The sequence below is a fragment of the Gossypium raimondii genome, chromosome 12, assembly GCF_025698545.1.
Source record: "Gossypium raimondii isolate GPD5lz chromosome 12, ASM2569854v1, whole genome shotgun sequence".
NCBI classification, from domain to species: Eukaryota; Viridiplantae; Streptophyta; class Magnoliopsida; order Malvales; family Malvaceae; genus Gossypium; species Gossypium raimondii.
Window position 1 is genome coordinate 45,312,958 of NC_068576.1, and position 24,083 is coordinate 45,337,040.

The following is a 24,083-nucleotide window of genomic DNA, read 5'->3' on the forward strand; positions in this document are numbered from 1 at the left end:
GATCATGAGCACTGCGTACAGTACTTGGCCAGTAGTGCTTGTTCCTTATAATCTGCCTCCGTGGATTTGCATGAAGCAATCTTCCCTTATATTATCTATGATTATCCCTGGTGAGAAAGGGCCCGGGAATGATATCGACATTTATTTACAGCCACTTATTGAAGAGTTAAAACAATTATGGGCTGGTGTCGAGACATATGATGTGGTGAGAAAGGAGAACTTTAATTTACGTGCGGCTTTGATGTAGACCATTAATGACTTTCCCGCTTATGCTAATTTATCTGGTTGGAGTACCAAGGGTCGTTATGCGTGTCCTTGTTGTGCTGCACAAACATGTTCGCAATGGTTGTACAATGGGAAGAAGTTTTCTTACATGGGGCATCGTCGGTGGTTGCCGAAAAATCATAGATTTAGATTTGAGTTCGTATTTGACAAGACCAAGAGTTCGAGAAGCTCCTTCCGCACCGGTGGCTCTGAAATATTGTTCATGTTGGAAGATATGAATTTTATATATGAGAAGATGAACCAACCGCCAAACACACAGAGAAACAGAAGATCAAATGATGAAGCTGATGAAAGCTCTGACGAAGAGGACGATCCCAATGAGGCGGACTTGTGAAAAAAAAGAAGTATTTTTTTTAGTTGCCTTATTGGGAGCTTCACCTTTTACGACACAATCTTGATGTTATGCACATTGAGAAAAATGTCTGCGAGAATACTGTGGGTACAATTTTGAACGTCGACGGAAAATCAAAAGACAATCTTCAGAGTCGACTTGATTTAGTCCAAATGAGAATCCGACCGATCTTCATCCCAATCCACTCCCGAATGGGAAATATCGGTTCGCGCTTTCTATTTTTTCAATGTCGAAGACGGAAAAGAAGTGTTTTGCACGGTGTTGAAGGATATAAAGGTTCCAGATGCGTATGCATCAAATATATCTCGATGTGTTAGTGTTAAAGATCAAGATTATATTCGCTAAAATCACATGACTATCACATCTTGATACAAGATTTCTTGCCGTTGTTTCTACGATGTTGTATGTCGAAGAAGGTAACGTCTTGTATAATTGAACTGTCCAATATAATGAAAGCCATTTGTGGCAAAATTTTGGATGTTCAAGAACTTCAGAAGGTACAAGATCGAGCTGCTTTGACTTTATGCAACTTAGAGAAAATCTTCCCACCTTCTTTCTTCACTATTATGGTTCACTTGATAATCCATCTCCCGCATGAAGCAATTCTTGGCGGACCCGTTTTCTATCGATGGATGTATCCCATAGAAAGGTGTTAATTTATTTTTAAAATTTTTCCTCATTCACCTAAAGTTGTTTTAGGTACAACTTTTGCTAATTTGTATATTGTTTTTAGGTTCCTATCCAAACTAAAGTCTTATTGCCGCAACAAGCGTTATCCAGAAGGATCGATTGCTGAAGGCTACTTGGCAGAAGAATGTATGACCTTCTGTTCAAGATATTTGGAAGATGTTGAAACAAGGTTGAACAGACCAAGTAGAAATGCTGGACTCACGGAACATAACTCTGCCGATTCTTATCTGTTCCAAAGTTTTGGAGAACCAATCGGCAAAGTTGATATTGCTGAATTAGATGATTTATCGTGGGTACAAGCACATCGATATGTTCTGTTTCACCATGAATCAATGGAACCATTACGGAAGTAAGTTGTAGAAATTTGATAAATATTCATCAATCCAAAATTGTTTATATTCTAACAAAGTGAACATTTTTTTAACATAGTGAGTACAAACAAATATTGAGATCTCGTTCGCGCTCCCGAAGAACACAACATCGAGATATCAATAAGTTGTTCACTGAAACTTTTCATGAATGGTTAAGCCAAACGATATGTAATTGGAGCTTCATTTAAAAATAATAAAGTTTTCTCATTACATTTTTAATTACTCAGTTTACTTTCCATTCAATAGGTTTGGAGTGGGAAGAATGTGAATGACGAAGTTAAATGGCTTTCCCAAGGTCCAAATCGAGTGGTTAAAAGATATAGTGCGTTCCTCATCAACGGATTCAGATTTCATACAAAATATCGCGAGAGATTGAGGAGAACGCAAAATTGTGGAATAGTTGTTAATTCCTCAATTACAAGTTATGCTAGTGCTAGGGACAATAATCCTGTCCAGGGAAATGTGGAATATTTCGGACTTCTTACTGACATAATTGAGTTAGATTACTACGGCAAATGGAAAGTTGTCTTATTTCGAGGTGATTGGGCGATGTTAATCCGCTCGTGGAATTAAGCAAGATCAATTTGGTTTTACAATGGTCAACTTCGCTCGATTGATTCACACAGGACAACAACTGATAGATGAGCCGTATGTATTCTCATCTCAAGTCAGACAAGTTTTTTACTCAAAAGATCCAACCGGCGAGTGTTGGTACGTTGTACTTCGTAATATCCCTAGAGACTTGTTTGACATGGGCAGTGGAAGTAGAGATAATATCGATGATAGATCAGAAACTGTGCCCTTTCTGGAACAACACTTAAACGAAAATATCCCTAGTACTAGTACGCAATTTCAATGGGTTCACCAGGATGCAGATGAAGATATTTACGAATAATGATGTAGTAAGAATATACGATTGTTTAATTATATGTATATCATAATTTAAATCTTGGTCTTATTATATATTTCGACTATTTGATATTCGCTGTTACTGTTGTAATTAGTTACTAAGTTTTCAACTATCTTATATGTATTGCAGAAAAAATGCCCAGAAGAAAAATGCGAGAGGTAGGCATTGTTCAAAGTGCTCCAAACTCAAGAAATAAATAGTGAAGAACAGATGTGAATTGGATCTTGAATGTTCGATTATACGAGAATCTCTGAAGTTCAAAGTAATTTTACATTTAATTTACATACGTGTTGACTTGTAATTGGTTTATTTTTCAATTTATTTATATTATAATATACCATTTTTCAGCTGAAAATGGTAGGACGCGCAGAGGTCGAGTCGAATCGACGCTACTTAGCGAGTTGTACGAGTTAGATCCAATCGAGCGTGTCAAAGTATGCAGAAACAGTTTTGGTCAGCCTGTTGGAACAGAAGCTCGACTATTAGCAGGATACATGGGCATTTTAGCACGAAATGCGAATATGTTGCCTATCAACTACGACTCATGGCATCAAATGCTCGATAGTACCAAAAATCAAGCCCTCGATAATATTAAGGTAACAAAACGTTAATGTCATCTGTAATACTTGGGAATTAGTTTCACTTATATTTACTTTCTTAACTTGTGTTCTTTGTAGGCGAGGTTTGCCTTAGAGGTCTCGGATGCCTATGTAAAGAAGGTATTGGGAAAAAGATGGAGAGACCATAAAAGTACTTTAAAGAGAGATTATTATAAGGTAAAAACAACCCTCGATGAGAAATTGCAAAATGTCCCGCCGGGTATGCTAAGGTACCAATGGGAAGATGCGGTTAGATTTTGGCATTCGAAGAAAGGTGAGGTATGATGTACTTCTAAACTCTTGTAATTATTTTGGTTTATTGTATTTACTATTTACGTACTAATAATTTCATAACGTAGGATCGTGAACGGGTTGGAAAAAACAATGAGGAGAAACAAAATTCACGCATTACGATCGAATTGAAAAGTTTTGCTTGTGTAATGAGGTGAGGTATTTTAATTTTTGATCTTGTCAAATATGTGTTACTTTCCATTAAATAATATTTTTACTACTATATTGTAGGAGCGGTCGTCCGGTCAAAAAGTTGGACGCCTTCAACTTTTTGAGATTACACATAAGAAGAAAGATGGATCTCCTATGACTTCTGAAGCTGCAGAAATAATTGTACGTTTACTTAATACGATTTTCTAATAGTTTAATTCATTGCTTGTAATGCTACTATTGTTAACTTGTGTTGCATTTGTTTTTTTTAATATATATTGTGTTCCTAAATATGTGATTTATTTATTAGGAGAAACTAAATAATAAAAAGGCAGAGTACGAAGCTAGTGATAGTTCTGTTTATCTTGAAGACATTGATAACCGGATTATTACTGAAGTTATGGGTCCTGAAAGGTATGGCGGGTTCGATTTCAAGGATCTTTTGTTAGCCCAACCCAATATTTTGGATCCATTTCATGAAGAATACATGCGTCGGGGAGTCGAGCTCAAGTCAAGTTCGAGGTTAAAAGACCAGATGGCTCAGATGCAAGCGACCACAGTTGAGGTTCAAAAGAAATATGAAGAACTCCAGCTACAACTTAGAGCAGATGCGGCAGCGAGAGAAGCAGAGGTTCAAAAGAAATATGAAGAACTCCAGCGACAACTTAAAGCTGATGCGGCATCCAGAGAAGCAGAGGCTGCAGCGAGAGAAGCAGAGCAGAACTGAAAGTACGACGAACTCCAACAACAGCTTCAGAGTATGATGAAGATGTTTCAAAGACTCCAACCTCCGTCGTCATAGTGTATTGTATAAATATTTTATCATTTTAACATTTTGTGAAAATAATAGAATATTGATATTAATATTATATTATTCGTTTAATTTGAAATATTATATAAATTTATTGCTATTGGCTGGTATAGATTTAGTTGCTTTTGATTTGTTGCTACAGGAGGGTTGAAAAAAAATTTGGTATTTTTAAAAAACCCCAAAATTAGTGGCGTTTTTTAAAAAAGCGCCGCTAAAACAACCAAACAAAAAGTGGCGTTTGTGTAAAAAGCGCCGCTAAAGAACATTAGCTTTAGCGGCGTTTGTGTTAGAAGCGCCGCTAAAGAACATGTTCTTTAGCGGCGTTTGTGTAAAAAGCGCCGTTCGCTAAAGAACATAGTCTTTAGCGGCGTTTGTGTAAAAGCGCCGCTAAAGAACATGTTCTTTAGCGGCGTTTGTGTAAAATGCGCCGCTAAAGAACATGTTCTTTAGCGGCGCTTTTAAAAATAAACGCCGCAAATATTTGTGGCGTTGTCATTAGCGGCAATTTTAGTAGCGCTTTAGGAAGCGCCGCAAATACTTTTAGTGGCGCTAAAAAGCGCCGCTAAAGGCTTAAAAAAACGCCGCTAAAAGCCTGTTTTGGTGTAGTGTTTGTACCTCATTTTACTATTTTCAGCCTACTAAAAATGGTTGAAGTAATGCAAATAAAAGAATTTGCATAAGATTCATAAGCAAATAATACTTCCAACACCTTAACATCTTAAACTCTAAACTTTAGCTATAAGAATTATAATTATAATCTCTTTATAAATCCTCCAAATATGATTCCATACAAGCAATAATTAACTAAATTGAAAATTATGATGATATTAATCCAATCATGGAGTTGCCGGCCATGTGCAGAAAAGAAATCCATATTCTGGTTAAACGCTTCCGCAGGTTACAGCTCGAAAATCTTTATTTTTAAGTTGAAAATACAGGTTAAATTCCTTCCACTTTTATTATAAAATCTAATTCCTTAGTTTGCACTACATTGTGTCCATTAATGTCCTTTCCACCAACAATTATCAATTAATTAAGATGCGTCTCTCCATTTATGCATCTTCCTTAGTCATGGAACCAAAATCAGCTACACTAATTTTTATAAATTTTACTTCATTTAACTGTACATGAATTGAAAGCTATTATCCAAGTTGACATATTTATGTAAGTAAAGTATGGCCCTCTTATGACTTATGTCACAACCTAGCTTTTTAGAGAAAAGAAGAAAAAACATTAATTAGACAGTAGTTCAAACTTATAACTTCAAAGAAAATACTGCATGTTTGGTGGAAACTATCTATATAATTTATTTATTCACTATATGATACTAAATTAAAAATACTGAGAAAAGGGGATACAAAATATTATTTTATATAATTTCAAGCGAATAAATTGACGTATCTTATTAAATTTAGCATCCAATTAGACTCTTTAATTCTTATAAGTTAGAAATTGGGTGCATTAGATATTACACTGATCAATCACATCTGAAAAATTAGAATTCTTTATGATTATAAGATTATGAAGTAATTATATTTTTACAATTACTTTATAGTATCCAAACACACAAACGTATAATAATTTTCGTATTTATTGTACGGTTCATATTTGGGATTAAAGAGTAGCAATATAGTGATATGCTTGTTTAATCAAGAAATGTAAGATGGCTTAAAGATGAAGGTGAGGGCTTGCTTATAAAACAGCAAAAACAGACATTTCATAATCCTTGGATCAAGGATATATAATAAAATGCAAGTAGAAGAAGAAGAGGAGGAAATGGAGGTGAATGTTGTAACCAAGTGTGCATAAACCTGCCATTAATGCTTGAGCACATGGAGGGGTCTTCCATTGCAGCCCCTTCTGAAATATTTAAATGAATGGTCTGCAAGCGGTGTTGGATATTTATTAATATTTAAACCTTTTTATTTATTTTGGGTTTTAGGGTACCAAATCAAAGTTAGATAAACTAATTTTTATACTTTTTGCAATTTCATTTGTGTCTCAAGAATCCCCAACTTTTTTTGTGGCCAATAAAGAATCCCTAATGTTTAGGCCAGTTTTTCTTTGTTCTTCTTTTTTTTTAACTAATACGCATTGGATTTTGTTTCTTCCAATTAAAAAGAAATAACTTCAAAGTAGAAAATGCTAACCATACTGGTCTTGAATTGAAATTTATAAAAAAAAATTGTAATTATATAACCATCTAATTTGTTTGTTTAAATTTTATTTGTTATAGAGGCATAATCGTTGTAAACTTACAATAAAATTCATGTCTTGAATCTCCATCAAATAAAGAAAATGAGAAGTATGCTCAAAAAGAAAGAAAGTGAGAATCAAATCAACAAAATTAAAAGACGTATTATTACTTTTGTGCATGTTTTATTTTACATTTTTCACATGATTAATTATAAAGTTCAATATGAGTTATCAAATTAAATTAATTAATTAATCATGAGTCGCTAAATTAAGTTTATGATGTTTCAAATTCATAATAGAATATTTCTTGAATTGGTGTCCTTAATTCCACTCATTAAAGATTATTTTCATTTAATAGAATATGATTAATAAATTTCTTCATGTGGAATTTAATCATTTTATTGAAATAATATTTTAATCGAGATCATTTTCATTTAATAAATGATAACTAATAAGCTTGCTTATATGAAATAATTATAATTTTACTTGAAAATTTAGATTATATGTTAATATGTAGAACTAATTTGATAAAGAATGTATTTTATAGTTTTATAACTATAGATCTTGTTGTTATAAGTGAAAACTGATATAAAAGTTAAAATAAAACATTAAAAATTAATTATTTTAAATAATTGATTGTTATAGCAGGTGGTTGTTATAGATTGCTTTGTATTGGATTTAAGAAAAAAAAGACTAATGCATTACATGAGGAAAAAATAAATATAGCTTTAGGAAAAAGATCAATTTATGTGATGGCAATCTCTTTATAAACCGAATTTTTGTTTATTTTGGATTGATCTGCTTTTCAATCACTCACTAGATGCCACATCAACTACTTTTGAAGACTTGTTATCCCATCACAAGCTGGACCACTAATTTCTTTTTCCTCATAATTCATAAATAACAAAGTTACTGTTAGATATGATATTTAATTAATATTAGATTCTGTGAGAAGAAGAAGAAAGTATATTTATTATAAATTAATTAATTTTATATAAAAATATTAAAAAGAAGTACAATTTTTATAATAATATAAATCATTTTGTATATGAAAAAAAATTATTTTTTAATTGAGTTACTGCTGAATTGGTTTGTGATATCAAATAAATTAAAATCTTGAACATAATATAAATAAATAGAGAATAAATGAAATTCCTCTAAAATATATTTAATCATATAATTAATTAAAAAAGATTGTTTAATAATGAAACCCTAATCAAATATAAATGGAAGAGTTGAATACACATCCTTTACGGCTACATATTGAATCCAAATTAATAAGTAGCCTCTGAAAATTGAACTCAAAAAGCTTTTCACAATGCTTCCATTTATTCCCAATTTAGCATCTAAATGGATGGATTTATGTTTATTTTCTTGAAAATCAGTGGAAATTATGTATTATTTGGGAGAAAGTACAAATTGGGTCACACAATTAAACTCTTTTTTAATCATAAATCACAGCATTTTCAAATTGAAGAGATACCCATTAATAGATAAATCTCATTTCATCACTACTTTTTTGTTGCTTTTTTTTTTTTTAATATTTCACCATTCTTATTACACATAAATTTCTTTAACAAGTATTCGAAAATACATTAAAATATAACCTCTTTAAAAGTTAAATAAAACATGGATTATATTTACGACGTTCGACACATACTTTACTCAATTTTGAATGTAGATAATAGGGGGTGTATCTTTATACAAGAAAAAGAACTTCATCATGTGATAATATACAAATATGTTCATAACAGAGTGAGCAATATGAAACTCTCTTTCTGACAAGCACTACTAGGTACAAGGAACACATGAGAGGGAGAGAGTTGTTGAACCCCCCTTCCCCTTTTTTTTTTTATTTCGGGTTTCATTGTCGTCGAAATTCATTGCAATTGGCCGCAACCCGTTATGTTGTCACCACCAGATATACGAGATGATTGGAAAGACGATGAGGCCGGCAGATTAATGGTATTAACCAAGATAGTTAGCTAACATTGAGAAAGGAACTAAACACAACCCTCTTTTGTTTAACTCTGTACAATCATTCTTCCCATAACGAAATTTCAATTTGTTTTCTTCTTCAATCTGTATGTCTGTGGCAGTTTCCTTCCCCTAATAAGAAAAAACCAACAAGTTCAACTCTTTCGGTCAACTATCTAACCAGAACAACCAATCTCATGAATATATGATTCTCAGAATAATTCATGAGTTTACCAGAGAACTATGGGCTTGGTCTTCTCTCTTTCTGGGATTCATATCATTTGGTTTCAACTCATCACTAACCTATTAGAAGAAAAAAGAAAAAGAATTGTTGAAGCATCATGTTATTAAGAAACACCTCATCTATAAAGAAATGCAGAAATATGTGAGTTTGTTTGTTCAATGATTTTTACCTTGGGACTGTTGACAGGTGAGCTTGCAGTATCCTCCAAAGAATCATCCTCCTCATAAATCTCTTTAGTTCTTGTTTTCTTGAACCTTAATTTCTTGGGGAAAACATGGTGATGATGGTCAATATTGTGGGGTGATTTCCATGCAGTAGCAGCATCTGAGATCAAGGAAGAACCACAATCAAAACTATAAGAATAACTATCTTGTTGCTGCTGATGATGATTATTGTTTGAGAAATCTTCAAAATAAGCAGTCCAGCCACTTTCTTCAACTGAGTCGTCCTTAGAAATAGCAGATTTGTGGATAGATGAATTGATAGAGTAATCTTCCATATCAGTATAATTAAGCAGAAGAGAAGAGGGACTCTATAGATTGGAAAGAAGAAACTCGTGAAGCTCTTAGCAATGGAGGATTTATAATGGAAAGGATGATGATGATTAGCTTAAAATAATAGAGACAAGGGAACCCATAATTTAGAATCTTGGTGCGACCCAAGCGTGGGCCAAGGGTAGTTTGAGGAAATTAAAGCAGCAGTTGCAACAACAAAAAAAAAAAAAAAAGAAAAGAAATAAAAACCAAGGCTGAGAAAGAGAAATAGAGGACGTGCAAAAGGAAAGTTAATTTTATATTCATATGATATAATTAATTAAAGGGGAAGAGGTTGACCTTTCAGGTTTAAATTGGCACTCAACAATGGCAGCCATTTTCTTTGTTAGGACTTACCTTTCAACCAAAAACAATGAATAAGTCAATTGAATTTATCCCAATAACAACATGCAAGCAACAAATTCAATGTTTGGTTATTAAGCCTAGTAATGTTTCAAGTTGGGCTTTAAGATTAAAAGATATTTCAACCAAAAATTGGTTTAAATAAAAATTAACTCTATCCAAACTTCTTTTCCACCTTCACTTCAAACTTAAAAGCATATTGTTAACAATTCTTTGAATTTATGTGATTGTTTTAATTAAAATAAAATATTATTAATATTGAAATTCAAAATTTAAACATAAAATTAAAATTTAATCATTTTATATAATTAAAAGTAGAGGGACCAGAATTGAAATTTATCTATTTTTGTTAAAAACGTAAAGGGAAAAGAGAAAAGAAGAAGCAATGAGATCAGGTCTCAAAGAAGGCCTTTCTTTTATATATGGTAGTATAGATATATTATTTTATACAATTTTATGTAATTTACATCCTATAAAGAATAAAGGAGAGGGATCCACTTAGGTAGCGTTTGATATGATGGAAAGTAATCACTTTTCTAGTAATTTAGTCAGTTGGAAAGTAATTCTAATGTTTGGTATATCAAATTTTATTTACTTTCCCATAAACACGACAATGTGATTCCCGTGAAAACAATTGAAAAGTTAAAAAATATTAAAATAAAATTAACCCTATTCTATATTGGTTTAGGTATTAGTCTATTTATAAGCGTAAAAGGAAGAAGCTATATTACCTTCTTCTTTTGTCCTACTATACTTAATTTTTCTATTATTTCAACGGATTCTTTGCAAGCATTATATATACATAATTTTTTAATTTATTCAAAAATAAATTTTATATATGCATGCTTTTGTATGTGCATTATTATAATTTGAAACAATTTTACTTTCAATTAACATTATAAATAAAAATTTGAAAACTATCAATTAAAATTTATTATTAAATATTTAATCCAAATATTTGTTAAGAATAAAATTTATTATAAAAATTAAGCCTATTGGCTTGGGTTAGTTGTGCCTCTGTTTGCTGTCACTTTGTTTTGTCTTTCCGGTCTTTTTAATTTGAAATGAATATGTTTTTCTTTCAAAAAAGATGAAATACATAAATATTATGTTTTATTTAGTGAAAGTAAATTTATAAAATGGAATTTCTTTTTAGTTTTAACAACTTTAAAATTAAATTATGGTTGAGATTAAAAGTTAGATTAGAGTTTTCAATCTTTCCTTTTTCTTTAATTTTTGTTGAAGTATGTTTCAAGGTAAAACATTAAAACTTTTCTTTTTGTTTCTGGCAAAGACAAGCTTTCCTTATTTAAAATTTCCTTTTCATTCCATTAGAATAAATGAAAGAGTGGTAGACATAATTAAGAAGGAATTTACAAGTTGAAATTTATTTGCAAATAAACTCATTCATTGGTTTCATCTAGCTTATTATCCAATTTCTAATAACTTGGTTTGAGAGGTAAAACTTTTAAACAAGTTACAAACTACAAAATAATCTTCTCATAAGCTGTTTCTGAATTTATTGCAGATATACACCGATGCAAGTAATGCCATTTTGACATTAACTTCAAATGCCACACTTTTGCTTTGGGAATGACCCCAGGGCAATTAATGCTTGGAAATGATTTTGTTGAAACGTTAAATGTTTTGCAAATGGCAACACACTTGAAGAGGGTGTGCCTTGTTTTGCTTTTTCAACATAAATATCAAATAGAAAGGCAATAACAATTTGAGTAAAGCTCTTGCTCATCGTCCGTCACACAAGAGCTTGTCTTGTTGAGAAACGAATTCAATAGAGGGGGACATTTTAAGAGGCTTGTTGATGGTAGGTTGTTGAAATTGGTTTCTATCCTTGAAGGCTTATATAATCTTTTGTTCACTACACCAAAACAGGTTTTTAGCGGCGTTTGGATAAAAAACGCCGCTAAAGATCGAGCATTTGCGGCGCTTTATGGAAAACGCCGCTAAAGATCGAGCATTAGTGGCGCTTTTTGGAAAACTCCGCTAAAAATAAGCACTAGCGGCGTTTTCCAGAAAGCGCCGCAAAAAACCTAAGCCCATTTTCTGAGCTTTCGAGGCTTTAGCGGCGTTTTTAGGAAAGCGTCGCTAATGCTCAGGGCTTTAGCGGCGTTTTTGAGAAAGCAGCGCAAAAAGTTGTGCAGTACGACTTCGTTTAGTGTTCACCTTTGGCGGAAAGTTTCATAAAACGACATCGCTTATCTTGAGGATTACTTGCATTAGCGGCGTTTTTTTGTGAAAACGCCGCAAAAATGATAATTTTAGGGTTTAGGGGTTATTATAATTTAAAGCTTATTATATATGCTTTAGGGTTTTAGGGTTCATTATATAATGTTTATTATTTTTGGATTAGAGTTTTGAGTTTAGGGTTTATGATGTAGGTTTAGTGTTTTGGGTTTAGGGCTTGGGAGTTTGGTGATTAAGGTTTAGTGATTATTATAATTTAAAGTTTATCGTATATGGGTTAATCATTATATAATGTTTATTATTTTGGGATTAGAGTTTTGAGTTTAGGGTTTATGATGTAGGTTTAGTGTTTTTGGTTTAGGGTTTGAGAGTTTAAGGTTTAAGATTTAGGGTTTAAAGTTTGGGCCGGTTTAGTGTTAAGAGGTTAGTGTTTAAGGCTTATAAGATATAAAAGTTTAGTGTTTTAGGGCTTGATGTTTATGGTTTACGATTTACTGTTTATAATTTAAGGTTTACAATGCATGGTTTTGGGTTTTGAGATTTAGGGATTAGGTTTATGAGTTTTAGGATTTAATTACTTTTTTGATACCGAATTCAAAAAAATTACAAATAATTGTTGTTTTTTAATTCTTATTACGTTACTAGGGTTCTAAGTGACACAAATGCTTAGTTTATTAATTGACAAATGGCATATATGTTATGATGAAACAAATTAATTAATTGTGTTATTTACATTAATCATTTATATATTCACATAAAATAGAGTATAATTTTAAAATTATAATACATTATTTGAATAATATAAATAATTAATAATTAATAATTTTGAATATTGATAATATTTAAATTATACACTCTCTAAGATTTATAAAATTTATAAAATTTTAACAATTAAAAATAATAAATCAGATAAAATTTTAAATAATATTATTAATAATATTAATAATGTCATTTTAATGTATCAATTAAAAATAATGTCTAGAAGAATGTATGAAATTCATAAAGCTATTAATAATTTGAAAATTTATAAATTATATTAATAAAAAGTTAATCAGTAGCGGCGTTTCCATGTAAAAACGCCACAAAATCTAAATATTAGCGGCATTTGTTCAGAAAACGCCGCAAAAAACATATAAAAAATTAAACAAAACGGCACCGCTTCATTGACGAGTTAAATGTTAGTGGCGTTTTTTGTCAAAACACCGCAAAAGTTGTGAAACTAGTGGCGTTTTTTTGTAAGCGCTGCAAATGTTAAAATAGAAAACGATGCCGTTTTGAACATAAATCGGGTTCTTTCTCCTAATTCCTCGCCCCTAGCCCCAAATCCCCCATCTATCGAAATCCCTAATCAGTCAGAGCCAAAGGAAGCACTTCGTCGATTTCTTACCCCCCGATTCCTCGATTGGTTTTTTTAGTTACAAGGAAAAGCTTTAGTTTTTCGATTTCTTGCAAACTTACATAACCCACACAGAGAAGACGAAGAAGGTGGCAGTCAAATTCTGTTTATTGGTAAATCAATATTTAAGGCTCGATTTCTTTATTTTGCGTATTTAAAGTTTGCATTTTATTGTTTTTGTTAAATTTGTTGTTTGTAATTTGATGATGACCCGTTGAATGAACTGAAATCATCTTCTCAGTGTATAGGGTTTGTTCGGGGCTTTCATTTGTCTTCATCGTTTTCAAGGTACTATAATGCTTTCATTTCTTTTATATTGGGAATGCGCACATTGCTTTCTTGACGGTGTTGGATGAATTTTAGGGTTTTCTGAAGTGAAATAGTCTTCTCTGTGTATAGGGTTTTCTGATTGTTGATTTTTAAAAAGACATTATTCATAATCTGGTTTGGCACATCAGTTAAGCATATGAGTTTCTTCAGTTGAGAGATTTACGAATTTCACATTTAAGCATAATCTGGTTTGGCACATCATTTGCACTTTTAAGCATAATCTGTTTTTGGTGGCCCGTCAACTGCTTTCCCTGACATACAACATTAGGATTCTATGTTATATACACTTTGAACCTTTCTGCATTCAGCATTGACTTGAAAACTGGGAATCTAAGCTCAGAATTTGTGAATGGATCAAGTGGCACCTCATACCCTTACATGCAACATTAGGATTCAATGTTATATACACTTTGAACCTTTCTGCAGTCAGCATTGACTAGAAAACTGGGAATCTAAGCTCAAAAATTGTGACAGTATCAAGTGGCACCTCATACAGCATGCATCAAATGTTATTTTGATTTGTATCTTGTCTCCCTCATCCATAGGCATATGGTGTATTCTAAAGAATCATTCTGTTTGTGGATATTTTTCACCATTCATATTTGTGGTTGGTTATAATAGACATTGAATGGTTCCTCATTAATTTAAAAATTTTCCAGGGAGTGCCTTAAGCTTATTCCACATGAGAAGTTTTCTTTTGCAAAGGTTATAATAGACATTGAATGCTTTTGACCAATCTCTCTCGGGTTCGGATCCCTAAACCCACCAATCGTATCTACAAGCAAGAATGTTGCCTCTCCTTCGATTCTCCGGTACTCTTTTTTTGTTGTTGTTATCTGTTTGTTTCTCGAGAAACTACTTGATTGCTTGTGACTGAAAAATACCATGTTGATAGGTTATTTGTTTTGACCTTTTAGTGTTTCGAATTTGTTTTGTTTATGACAAAGTTAGTAAAAGTTAGATTTTTTTGCTTGAGTTTTTAAACTTTTTTTTAGGTTTTTTTGGTTCAAGATATTTAAAGAACTATTAAATGTGGTTGAATTTTTTTTTTGCAGAGGTCAGAAGGAGGATTATTTGTTGTTAATTGGTTGAATTTTTTTTACTAATCCGCGGTATAATATGTTTTTTGGTCTTTGATGTTTGGCTAGGATATTGCATCTTTTAGAAATTAATCTTTGAGTAATTTGTACAGCTTTATGGTAGTCAAGCTATTCTGCGGCAAGAAGTTTCCATTCCTGTCCGGTTTTACTCTAAAGAGGCTTCTCCCCTAGTTTAAAAGAAGATGGTAAGTGTATATCACGATGCTTACTTTGCTTTTGACCTTAATTTGGATCCCCACTACATGCTTCTCCCAGCTTGTATTATATATATGCTTGTGTAATGCAAGAGCTGCTACTATGATATTATATTGTTTCAGTCTTATTTATTGATTGTTGGAGGTATGGATGGATGGTTAGGATTATAAGTTATTGTTAAAGTTTTAATCTAGGAATAGGAATATAGGATTAAAGCTTTATTTGTAACTTAGCAGCTATCATCATTTTCACATCTCCTCAATGAAATTTTCATTCGGCTAAATACTTACAAGTTGAACACTAGTCGTTAAAACTTAAATTGCAGCACTCGAACTCTGTTGATATATTAGAAATTGTTTCCATTTTTATTGCCATTCTTTGTTGCTTGTTGTCTTATTATGTCTTTTTTTTCTTCACTTTTTCACAGCATAAGCCCAAATCATGCGAGTTTCAAGCTCACAAAGGTGATAGAATCAAAGTGCACTATCGTGCATGTTGGCTTGACTTGATATTTTATTTTGTACTATAAGTGCTCGCTTGACCCTTAAATGTAAGTAACAAATATTTGATTATGGATTGTGGTTCAATTTATTATTTTACATTTTTAAAATGGAAACTTTCTTGTTGATTCTTGCTTAAAATAAGAAACTGTTTGCAATATTAACTTGTACATTTGTGATTTGAAAATGGGTTTTCTTTTGAGTAGTTCTTGCTATTCCTAATGGCTTGAAGGCATGGGAGATGCTTGAAAGGAAGACCACATGATGTAGATCTCATTTTGATGAAGTGGATTTGCCATCTATATCGATTTGCTCTTCTTACACTAATTATGGAGCATGATATTTGTAAAAGCATCCTCGTTATAAGTATGATATGAAAGATTCTTTAATATTTTCTAAACATTTGTGCAGTTATTAATTTATTATTTTAAATTCTAAATTTAAATTCATTAATTTTTATATTTAGTTTTAAAGTTAAAATTTTCGTAGAAAATTTAAATCCTTAAAACATAATATAATATTTATCATAGAAATAAAATTTATTTGAAAAAAATTTATTTTTTTAAAGATATGTTTTTAGCGGCGTTTGTGTGAAAAGTGCCGCTAAAGGTCTGTTCTATAGCTGCGTTTGTGGGAAAAGCGCCGCTAAAAGTCATGACCTATAGCAGCGTTTGTGGGAAAAGTGCCGCTAAAAGTCATGATCTATAGCGGCGTTTGTGGGATAAGCGCCGCTAAAGATCTTGATCTGTAGCGACGTTTGTGTAAAAGTGCTGCTAAAGGTCCTGATCTAAAGATCTTGATCTGTAGTGGCGTTTGTCGGAAAAGTGTCGCTAAAGGTCATGATCTATAGCGGCATTTATTTCTAAAAACGCCGCAAATGTTTGCGGCGTTGACAACAGCGGCATTTTTTGCGGCGCTTTCAAAAACACCACAAATACTTTTAGCAGCGCTTTAAATGCATAAAAAAACACCGCTAAAAACCTGTTTTGGTGTAGTGGTTGTAGTCAAACCAGAAAAATAAATTAAGGAAAGTTTGTATGTTCCAACAAAATTTTTAATGTTTTAGCTTAATTGAAAATAAGAAAGTGTTTTTAACTTTTAGGGTCTGTTTGATTGGCAGTAAAATGTTTTCCGTAAAATGATTTCTGGAAAATGTTTTACATTTCTGTAAAATGACTTACTGGAAAATGTTTTCTGGTGTTTGATTGAATCTGTGTAAAATATTTTCTACTGTTTGACAGATTTCCCGAAAATATTTTCCGGAAAAGTTATTTTTTAATATATTAATATAAGGGAAATTATAAAAGTTAAATATTATTTCTTAAAATATATTACTTATAAAAGTAATAAGGGAAATTATAAACTCTAGATGGATCCCAATAAGCCCAATTTACTTGAGGTTGAAGATATGATTTTGGATTCAAGACATGGGATATGTGATGCCAAAAGATGATGTTGGACATAAGACATGATATTCTAGGGTGTGTATACAATGATTCGTTCTTGATTTTTTGGAACAAAAGAGAGCAATTGCTTTGACTCCTAACCAATTGCTTTGACTCTCATTCCACTTCTATTTTCAGATCGCCTATTCTATTATCGAGAGAACAAAAGAGAGCAATTATCGACCGCCTCTTCTATTTTCACCTTCTTCATCTCCTAACCAATTGCTTTGACTCTCATTCCCATCGCTTTCCAATATCCTCTCCTCATTCCCTCCGATCGCAATAAAACTTCCTTCCGATTCACTCAAATTAGCCACACATTCAAGATCCTCTGTTGCTTCCCACTCTAAAATTTGATTTCTTTTATCCGAAGAATCGATAATACCTTGATTTTGGTCAATTACTTCGCATTATTTTCAATCTCGCTTTGGGTCAATTTGAAAAGCAAGCTCATCGATTCTCGTTCACTTTCAATCTCGCTTTGGGTCATTCGAATCAATTCCACGGTCTCGTCTTGGAAACACTACGCTCGATGTCATTCACTTGCTCCTTCGGATCTTGATTGCCGAGTCGTTTGCCTCGCCCGAACCGACGAAGTGGACGGGATGGATACCATCTTGGGCTTAAGAGATCGAGGTCGCGACGCATTGGGCATTACGTAACCGGATCCTCTAAAGCTTCTCCCATAGCGGGGAAACGACGATCGAATGGATTTTGGGCAAAAGCAAATGGAATCCAAACAAAGCTTCAAGGAGAGCTTTTTCCATCGATTGATTGCCGAGGGCTACACTTTTCGAGAATCGGCAACTTCTCTCGAAGGCCACCGCCATGGCTTGGAGGCGATTGTAGGCTTCAAACGGAAAGGGAAGGAGAAGGGAAAGGGAAGGAGAAGGGAAAGGGAGAAGAATGGGTCATTTTCAGGAAAATGTCTTACCAATTCAAAACGGTAAGACATTTTCCTCAAACAAGAACTCCTTTTCCCGTGTTTTGTAAAATATTTTACAATAGGAAATCATTTTCCTCCAATCAAACACCGGAAAATAGGGAAAACCAATTCCGGAAATGGTTTTCCCCCTATCAAACAGACCCTTAATCTTAGCCATACAATTTTATGTCCTATAAAGAATAAATATATAGCATTATAAGGGAATAAATATATTTTTATTAAATATATTATTTAAATTTAAAATAGTAGCTAGAAAAGACTCCAAATTAATCAAAATATAATTCAAATTTTATATAATACCTGCACTTTTATTTTATAATTTAAAAAGAGTGATTCTTCTTTAATAACTTGAAGTGCATTCTGTAGGATTGTCAGAAGTGATGAGAAAATCCATATTTCATTAACACCATTATAATGGAGAAGTGATAATGCATGCCTGCACAAATAGCCTTTGAAATTGAACATATTACATATGCAATGCACTTTGTTTCTGCCCAGTTATAAAAAAACCTTTAATTTTGGCTACTTTGTTCATGTCACCCCATGAGTGTGTTTTGATTGATCCATTGTTGCACACTTCTCTTGTATTAAAGCATGAAAACATTTCCTCCACTTCTACTTGAAATTTCTTAAATATAGCAGCAATGTACAATTTGGACATCTCATTCTCGTAACAACATATTGTTTTTATCATTGGTTCTACATGCCTGGAACCAGAATCTACTCTTGCCTCTTTTTGATGCTTATCCTGGAGTGCTAACTCGTATTGACTAACAAAATCACTCAAAGTTGTCTATCTATGCACATAACCATCAGAAAACCATTCATGCTCTCACTTCCTTGTGTGGTGGACATACCAGCAAAAAACCTTTCAAATATACAGACACCCACTTTTGTCGCAATTCATACAAGGTTTGGAGCCCCTGGTTTCCACCAAGGTCAAAAACCTGAAGCATTTTCAAATTCATTTATTCTAAAAGAATCATATATTGCTGCCTCCGATGCCAATTTCATTGACTCATATTGATGATGTCCGCTCAATTTTTGGGGAAGCTTGTACTGTGTCGAAACCACTTTTTGAAAACAAAAATTAGTTGTCGACTTAAAAATAAAAATTGGAGTCGCCACCAATCTTTTATTGAAATGTGATTGGATCACCTAAAAGATGATTTTGGTCTACGAGTTTTAGAAAAAAATGGGTTTGGGAGTCAGTTACGTACGAGAAAAGATTAGCACCCTCATAACGCCCATAATTGGTACCAAATTAATTATTTATTGTCTTAAGGTCAAATGAAAAATATTTGAAAATATGATCCTTTTTAAAAGAAAATTTGAATAAATTAACTCAGATGATAAGACCCTCTTATTTCGAAAAAATAAAATGTTACACCCAGGGTGCAGCATTTCTAATTCTCGAAACTAAATTTGTTTTTTGACTTTTAAAACTCATGCATTTAAGTTTGAGAAGGATGTTCGGTTATTTAGGTCAAATGAAAAATCAGAACCCAGTAAGTTAGGGTTCAATTTTTCAAAATTCCCAAATACCAAATATTGCCTTTATTTTTAGCAATCCTTAACAGAAGGTAACAAAATGTCATATCCAGCGAGTTAGGACACAACATTTTGAAATCCTGAGAATCAACTTTGGTTTGAAATTTTTATGCTCTTGTTGAAGAAGAAATACTCGGTTATTTAAATTCAACGGGGAAAATTGAAGCCCAGTGAGTTAGGGCACAATCTTCTCGAGAATCTGTGATACCGAATATATCGAAAACTTATGGATAAAAACAATTTCAACATTTAAACCAAATGCAACCTTTTAAAAGAACTAAAATGCGATGGAGTGATAACATACAATGCAAAAGGATAATTCGAAATTAAAATGTACACTAGTGAACACAAATAATCAATAGATAAATACAAACAAACATAGCAACAATAACCTCAACCATACATTATGCAAATACTAACATTAAAGATAATAAATTTAAAGTCAATTTTGAAAGAAATACTGAACCAATTAACACAAATAAAGTACAACAAGTTATAAAATAAAATATACAAAAGGAAATTTAAATCATTAATACAAACAATAAATTATATGTATAATATTTTAAAACAAAAAATATATATATGAGTTTGAAATAAATTAAAATAAAGATAAAGAATAAATATTATGTGAAATGATAATATCTAAATGAATTTTAAGATAAATATCGGATAAAAAGAAAACCACAATAGGTAGTACACAAGATAATATACATATATTTATTTGAGTAAACAATATATAAAAACTTTTAGAGTACCAATAATATATATATATATATATATATATATATAATAAGAAATAACTTAATATGAATTATATATGTATCTATAAAATAGTATATTGTAAAAATATCTTCATATAAATCTTTAAAACATAGAAACATATAAAAAATGACTTTAAAATTAAAAACAAAAAATGTGTACAAATTTTATTGAATTTATAAAAAATATAAAATAATACACGATAAATTTAAAATAAGCACGTTAATGATGAATTTAAATTAATATAAAGCTTAAACATTAAAACCCTAAAGAGTAATAAAATAATAATTAAAAAACAAATTAAATTAAATATTGGACCATATTGAAAACAGAACAAATTTTGGAGGAAAAAACGTAATGGATTCTAAAAAACGAATAGGGACTAGATTGAGTACACGCTAAAGAGGGGAGGACCAAATGGAAAAATAAACCATCCTCTGGAATGTGTCTTCTTCGCAGCATACCAGGAATTAAATTGTAATGCGCAAAAAATTAAGCAGGCTAATTTTAAATAAATAAAATAATGAAAATAGGACTGAATTGAAACATTCAAAAAATGTGGAAGGACCGCCCGCGAAAATAACCCACTAACAAAAAATGCGGATCCTCCCCTCGGGTCGGGTCACCGTGCGGGTCACTCCTTATACAGCGTGTAACACTCCTTAACCCCGAACCGTCGTCGGAATAGGGTTACGAGGCATTACCGGAAGTATCAAACAGTTTACAACAAATCTGCCCAATCGCGCAGCAGTTACTAAATTACTTATAATTTTAGATACGGAACTCGAAATTTAATTCCATAAATTTTCCCTGAAACTAGACTCGTATATCTTCCTACCATAAAAATTTCATAATTTTTGGTCCAGCCAATTAGTACAGTTTATTAGTTAAAGTAAGCTCTATTTCACCAATTGACTGCCCTGACCTCTTGTCACTAAAAATAAAATTTCTCATTGTAGGATTGTCATATGAAGTTATTACTTGTTTCTACAGAAAATAGACTCAATAAGTATTCTATACATATAAACTACAACTCATAATTATTTTTGTACCATTTTTAGTGATTTTCTAAACTTAGAACAGGGGACTCCAAAAACAGTTCTGACCCTGTCTCACTAAAATTCACATATCTTAAAATATAAAATTCTTTTTGCTAAACCGTTATTTTTATATGAAAATAGACTTAACAAGATTTAATTTAATATATCATTCACCCTCTAATTCATTTTATACTATCTTAGGTGATTTTTCAAAGTTACGTCACTGTTGCTGCCTGAATTCTGTTTCTTTGCAAAGTTTACCCTTTCTTGATTTTCATACTTAACCATTTTAAAAGCCAAACATTATCACATACTCACACATCTTTCTTTAGCAATCTCATAGATACAACATTCAAAATGACTAATCCCTATACATCACTTAGGTTTATACATTACCTAGGTACATGCCACATTATCAACAGAAAGGTACATCACTAAAATGTCTCTGAGGTCGGGATTACTTTGGATGCTGGATCGAACACTGGTTTTTTTACTAACCTGCGCACGGAAACAACCGTACGCTGAGTATGGGTATACTCAGTGGTATTACCATAATTCAAATTAATAACATTAATCGATAAATTATATATATTTTATTTATGTCTACAATTATTCATTAATTATCTCATACATTAAATCAACTTGATAATTAATAACAATAAGCAATAATTCAAATCTTATATTTAATTGTATTCATACCTTATTTCACTATCTCAATTCCGTGGGATTTTTTTCTTATAGTTCATTTCAATTCATATACAATTCATTTCATTTAATTTATATTCAATATCAATTTTATTGCAATTTTTACTCACTAATATCATATAACAAAATTTACTCTTTATCATATTATGAACTTTGGGTTCATATATTTAAATCTCATATCTCGATTTCCAATTCACATATCAATTCACAATTTCACTTTCTCATTTCTTTCCATATCCCAATCAGTCACACTTATTCAAATTTTCTCATTTCAATTATTTACCCTATTAACAAGACTCGGACCTTGGCGGATACACGGATCCAACCAAACACACCGAATGGCACCCAGTGCCTCATCGGATAGTTCAAGCAATAGTTGACACCAGTGTCTCATCGGCAAAGCAAGTAAGTTGGTACCAAGACCTCATCGAATCTATCCAAGTAACAAGATGACACCCAGTGTCTCATCGACTCAAGGTCAAGTATCCTGAACACTTCCAATCCTATGGCATGCCAACTATATCCGACTCACCCGACTAGTTAATAGGGTTTCCGAATCACATTTCAATTCAATCACTTTCTCATACTTTCAATTCAAATCATTCCAATTTAATCACCATTTGATTCAATACATTTTTCTATTGCAAATTCACTTCCCACTTTCAAATCAATGTACAGTTCAGTACCAATACATATTTCACAAATCATACTTCGATTCGAATCAAACCACTTTTCAGTCAATACTCAATTCACGTATTCACACTTATTCATAATTTAATTCACTTTTATTCAATTCATATTTTAATTCATTCAATTAAATATCGATATTCTCCTTATTTTTATTTACTAAACATATTATTCAAAATTCAACAATTACTATCAATAAATTCAATATCAATACGTATATATATATATATATATATATATATATATATATATATATATTTCATTCGATTCAATCATGATACTCACCTCAATTTTCTTATCATGTATATTAATTTAAATTTTAACGATTAATAATTAAATTCAAATTATGGTAATACTAACCGAAATTTCTCTCGAGTCACTTCTTGTCCACATTCCCCTTTCCTTTCTCGGACAATGACTCGTGCACGACATTAGCTACGTAATTAAACAATTAAAAATCATTAATACACAATTTCATTAAAACATTTCCCGTATACCTAAACTTTACCCAAATTCTAATTTAATCCCTTATCAATACTAATTTTATTTTTCCATTCTAACTCTATATTCTCTCTTAATTCTTACTATAAACTCAGTTTAATTCTTCAATTTCCCCATAAATCCCTAATTTCGGGATTCTTTCAATTTAATCCCTATCAGTTCAAAACTTATATTTTATTTTACAAATCAATCTTTTACTAACTTCTAACTTAAAATTCAATCATTTTAACCTCTAGTTCATCAATTAATTCAACATAACTCATATCTAACAATCTACTAACTTTCAAAATATCAACATAAATCAAGTAGTATTTATCTCTAAGATTCCAAAAACTCAAAAATTATAAGAAAAAGACTTAATTTGACTTACCAATTGAGCTTGGAACCTTAAAACCTTAAATTTCCCTTTTTCTTTTTCTTTCTTTCTTTCTTTCTTTCTTTCCTTCCTTCTCTGCCCGTTTTGCTCTCTGTTTCTTTCTCTGTTTCGTCTCTTCTATTCTGTTTCTTTTCTTTCTTTTTCTATTCTTTCTTTTGTTTTATGTATATATATAATATAATATAATATATTAATAATAATATAATATAAAAACATAATCATTACTATAATATAATAATATTTTTTTAACACATAAAAATCTCAGATTTTTATACTTATGCCGCCTGAACTTTGGAAAAAGGCATAATTGCCTATTTGGTCCTTTTAACTTTTCTTTAATCTATAATTAAACTTTTATCCCTATTGCAATTTAATCCTTTTTCATAATTAACTATCGAAACGTTAAAATGTCTTAACGAAACTTTAATATTATCCTATTGACACTCTGTAAATATTTATAAAAATATTTACGGCTCAGTTTATGATATCGAGGTCTCGATACCTCGTTTTTGACCCAATTTACCTAATAATTTCTTTTAAATCACAAAATTCACTGATTAATATTTCTAACTTTT

At 31.5% G+C, this 24,083-nt stretch overlaps 1 protein-coding gene and 1 long non-coding RNA gene across 3 annotated transcripts; both read right to left on the bottom strand.

Annotated features, from left to right (window-relative positions):
* Window positions 1–8,324: 8,324 nt before the first annotated feature.
* On the bottom strand, window positions 8,325–9,560 carry LOC105764417 (vascular-related unknown protein 1). Its single transcript, XM_012582972.2, has 3 exons — window positions 9,046–9,560; window positions 8,867–8,935; window positions 8,325–8,764 (listed from the first exon to the last, which is right to left on the bottom strand). The coding sequence occupies exons 1-3, from the start codon at window positions 9,373–9,375 to the stop codon at window positions 8,624–8,626; spliced, it is 540 nt and encodes a 179-aa protein (XP_012438426.1). The 5' UTR covers window positions 9,376–9,560; the 3' UTR covers window positions 8,325–8,623.
* A 10,736-nt stretch (window positions 9,561–20,296) lies between these two features.
* On the bottom strand, window positions 20,297–23,658 carry LOC128035392 (uncharacterized). 2 transcript variants are annotated; one of them, XR_008191840.1, is made up of 3 exons: window positions 23,503–23,658; window positions 22,992–23,066; window positions 20,297–21,737 (listed from the first exon to the last, which is right to left on the bottom strand). It is a non-coding gene; the product is annotated as an uncharacterized LOC128035392 (long non-coding RNA). The 2 variants fall into 2 exon arrangements; XR_008191839.1 differs by lacking the exon at window positions 20,297–21,737 and having other exon boundaries at window positions 22,913–23,066.
* Window positions 23,659–24,083: the final 425 nt, after the last annotated feature.

Excerpts from the sequence above, each read along its gene's own strand:
- LOC105764417 (XM_012582972.2), bottom strand. The coding sequence starts at position 9,375 with ATGGAAGATTACTCTATCAATTCATCTATCCACAAATCTGCTATTTCT. Across the intron at positions 8,936-9,045 it reads CACCTGTCAACAGTCCCAAG|GTTAGTGATGAGTTGAAACC; the intron begins GTAAAAATCATT and ends TTCTTCTAATAG. Across the intron at positions 8,765-8,866 it reads ACCAAGCCCATAGTTCTCTG|GGGAAGGAAACTGCCACAGA; the intron begins GTAAACTCATGA and ends TTTTCTTATTAG.